A 3,082-nucleotide genomic window follows, 5' to 3' on the forward strand; every position below is an offset into this window, starting at 1 on the left:
GGGAGATCAGCTCGGTGCTTTGTGACCACCTAGAGGGGTGGGATAGGGAGGGTGGGAGGGAGACGCAAGAGGGAGGAGATATGGGGATATATGTATATGTATAGCTGATTCACTTTGTTATACAGCAGAAACCAACACACCATTGTAAAGCAATTATACTCCAATAAAGATGTTAAAAAAAAAGAATATTGTGTTTCAGGTACACAGCAAAGTGATTCAGTTATACATATACATGTATCTTTTCTTTTTCAAGTTCTTTTTCCATTTAGGTTTTTACAGAATATTGAGTAGAGTTCCCTGTGCTATACAGTAAGTCCTTGTTGGTTAGCTCTTTTAAATATAGCAGTGTATATATGTCAATCCCAAACTCCCAGTCTCTCCCTCCCTGCCACCCTTCCCCACTGGTAACCATAACGTTCTTTTTCTAAATCTGTGAGTCTATTTCCGTTTTGTAAATAAGTTCATTTGTATCATTTTTTTTAGGTTCTGCATATAAGGGGTATCATAAGATATTTGTCTTTCTCTGTCTGACTTACTTCACTTAGTATGATAGTCTCCAGGTCCCTCCATGTTGCTGCAAATGGCATTATTTCATTCTTTATAATTGCTGAGTAATATTCCATTGTATATATTTACTACATCATCTTTATCCATTCATCTGTCAGTGAACATTTAGGTTGCTTCCATGTCTTGGCTCTTGTGAACAACGCTGCTATGAACATTATGGTACATGACTCTTTCTGAATTATGGTTTTCTCAGGGTATATGCCCAGTAGTGGGATTGCTGGGTTGTATGGTAGCTCTATTTGTAGTTTTTTAAGGAACCTCCATACTGTTCTCCATAGTGGCTGTATCAATTTACGCTCCCACCAACAGTGCAAGAGGGTTCCCTTTTCTTCACACCCTCTCCAGCATTTATTGTTTGTAGATGTTTTAATGATGGCCATTCTGACCGGTGTGAGGTGATACCTCATTGTAGTTTTGATTTGCATTTCTCCAATAATTAGTGATGTTGAGCATCTTTTCATGTGCCCCTTGTCCATCTGCCACATGTTTTAAAATAAGACCTGTCTCCGTGTGCAGATGCACCAGTAGGAGATGGAGGTGGGGGAGGGGATTCACGCTGGGGGCAAGTAAAGCAGTAGCAGGGCACTGGTCCTGGCCACCCAGGGACTCAGAGTGTAATCAGCAAAGGCAGACTCAGCCCAGGTTATCCTCAGAGCACTTTACTTGCAGGTTCCTTTCAGGCTAAGGTCCCATATTTTCCTGTACCACAGTATCCTGCCAAGTGAAATCAAAGATGACAGAATGGTTCTGGGAAAGAATAGAGGAGTCTGTCCTTCTGTATGACTTGGTACTCATGACCCAGAATCCTTGCGCTGGCACCTTTGAGCAATTCGCTTCCTGTGTGAGGCACTGGGCAGAAGCAAGTTAGCACATGTTAGATGCCATCAGTGCAAAGGTTAACACCTGATGATGTGTCCACAGCCTGGAACTGTCCAACATGAACCAGGCCTCAGGGTTCTAATCGATCTGTGTGTGTGCCATTGATTTTTATTTATCTTTCTTAAAAAGCTACTCTGAATTGCTTTGGAATTTGAAATGACACCCTCAAGGAATTATAACAACACAGAAACTATTGCTCAACCCTTGCGTTTCTAACTTTGTCTTTTTTTCTCCTGAATGTTTGATTTCTTCAGTTGTTTTTCTTATTGAGCATCTAAATTTCTCACCAAGTCCTTAGCTTTCTGTAAACTTTTGATCATCTACTCTGGGTGGTATTGCCTGAGGAAGCTGAAGATCAAAATAACAACGGTGATAACCAATACTTAGATGATGCTTAGTCTTGAATAGGACTGTTCAAGTATTTTACATGTATTAATTTATTCCATCCTCACCACAGTCTTATGAGGTAAGTGGTACTGTTAGACCCACTTTACATATGAGGAAGCTGAGGCATGGAAAGGTAAGACACTTACACAGAGTCACGCAACTACAAGTGGCACAACCAAGATATGAAACCAGGGTCTGGCTCTCAGAATTGTGCCTCTCACCACTATGAATCGTCACACGTATTGCTCTTCACACTAGGAATCGGATGGCCAGGACTGACACCGTTATTATTAACCTTTAAAAATAAAGTGCAAGCTCTTAATTTATTGTACCTTTAACTCTTCTGTTTTTCCCTCCTAAACTCTCAGATGATGGAAATGCTTAAAGCACACTAAGGTAGTGTGAGACCACGCCATGTAAGTGTGAGCATGGCTCCTCTGGGCCCGACTGTGTTTTGTGCGCTTCCGCCTACCATCCCCGCATGTTTTCTCCGCTGTTCTGGTTCCCGCTTTCGCCGCTTGCCCCTGGGGCCGCATGAACCGTCGCAACCGTCGCTCTTAAGCCGTAGAGCTTATGTCTTTGTTCCTGATTTTGTATTTGTATTTCTCTCTCCCACAATCCCTAGAGAACTTGCCGCTGTCTGCCTGGCATCTCCCCGGGAAGGAGCTGGGGACACCTGGGGAATGCGTTTTGTTATTGTTCTCTGACAGTGAGCCCTCGTATTGTCAGATTTTAGGCTTCTGGGCTAGTGTCCACGTTCTCACAGCAACATTCTACTCCACAGAGCAGAAACGTGTGTAGGCCCCTCATGCAGGCTGTGGCACCCATTGCATCTCTGCTGTGCAGTGTTCTTCTGGGACCACCAGCCTAAACGGATTATTGCTCTGTGAGCCTTTGCAGGAGTGAATGCTCTGTGAGAATAAATACCATGCAACAGGGCTAAAATGAGCCACGGAGAAAAGTGGTCATCTTCTCATTTGTTTATTGTTTTCTCTGTACCTGTGTATATGATGGACACATATACATATATTGAACAAACCTGTGATTATCAGTGAGAAAGGATCATGGTTTCTAAGCCAAATATGGGTTATTGACCCTTCATTGTACACACCCATACACACACACACACACACAAATTCTGTATGTGAAAAACTTGGGCTTCCCTGGTGGCGCAGTGGTTGAGAGTCCGCCTGCCGATGCGGGGGACGCGGGTTCGTGCCCCGGTCCGGGAGGATCCCGCGTGCCGTGG

The 3,082-nt window shown here is 43.7% G+C and overlaps 1 protein-coding gene across 2 annotated transcripts in view; it reads left to right on the forward strand.

Moving 5' to 3' along the window:
* The window catches only part of LHFPL3 (LHFPL tetraspan subfamily member 3), a 583,489-nt gene that overhangs the window by 537,838 nt on the left and 42,569 nt on the right, over positions 1 to 3,082 (forward strand). The window contains exon 3 of one of the 2 annotated variants that reach the window (XM_055085071.1): positions 2,202 to 2,241. The exons of the other annotated variant lie outside the window; for it this stretch is intronic. Within the exon in view, the coding sequence (XP_054941046.1) occupies positions 2,202 to 2,218 (17 nt within the window). The 3' untranslated portion in view covers positions 2,219 to 2,241. Of the gene's footprint in view, positions 1 to 2,201; positions 2,242 to 3,082 lie in introns of those variants that run through there. 2 annotated transcript variants of the gene reach the window in all.

Source organism: Physeter macrocephalus, chromosome 5 (assembly GCF_002837175.3).
Source record: "Physeter macrocephalus isolate SW-GA chromosome 5, ASM283717v5, whole genome shotgun sequence".
NCBI classification, from domain to species: Eukaryota; Metazoa; Chordata; class Mammalia; order Artiodactyla; family Physeteridae; genus Physeter; species Physeter macrocephalus.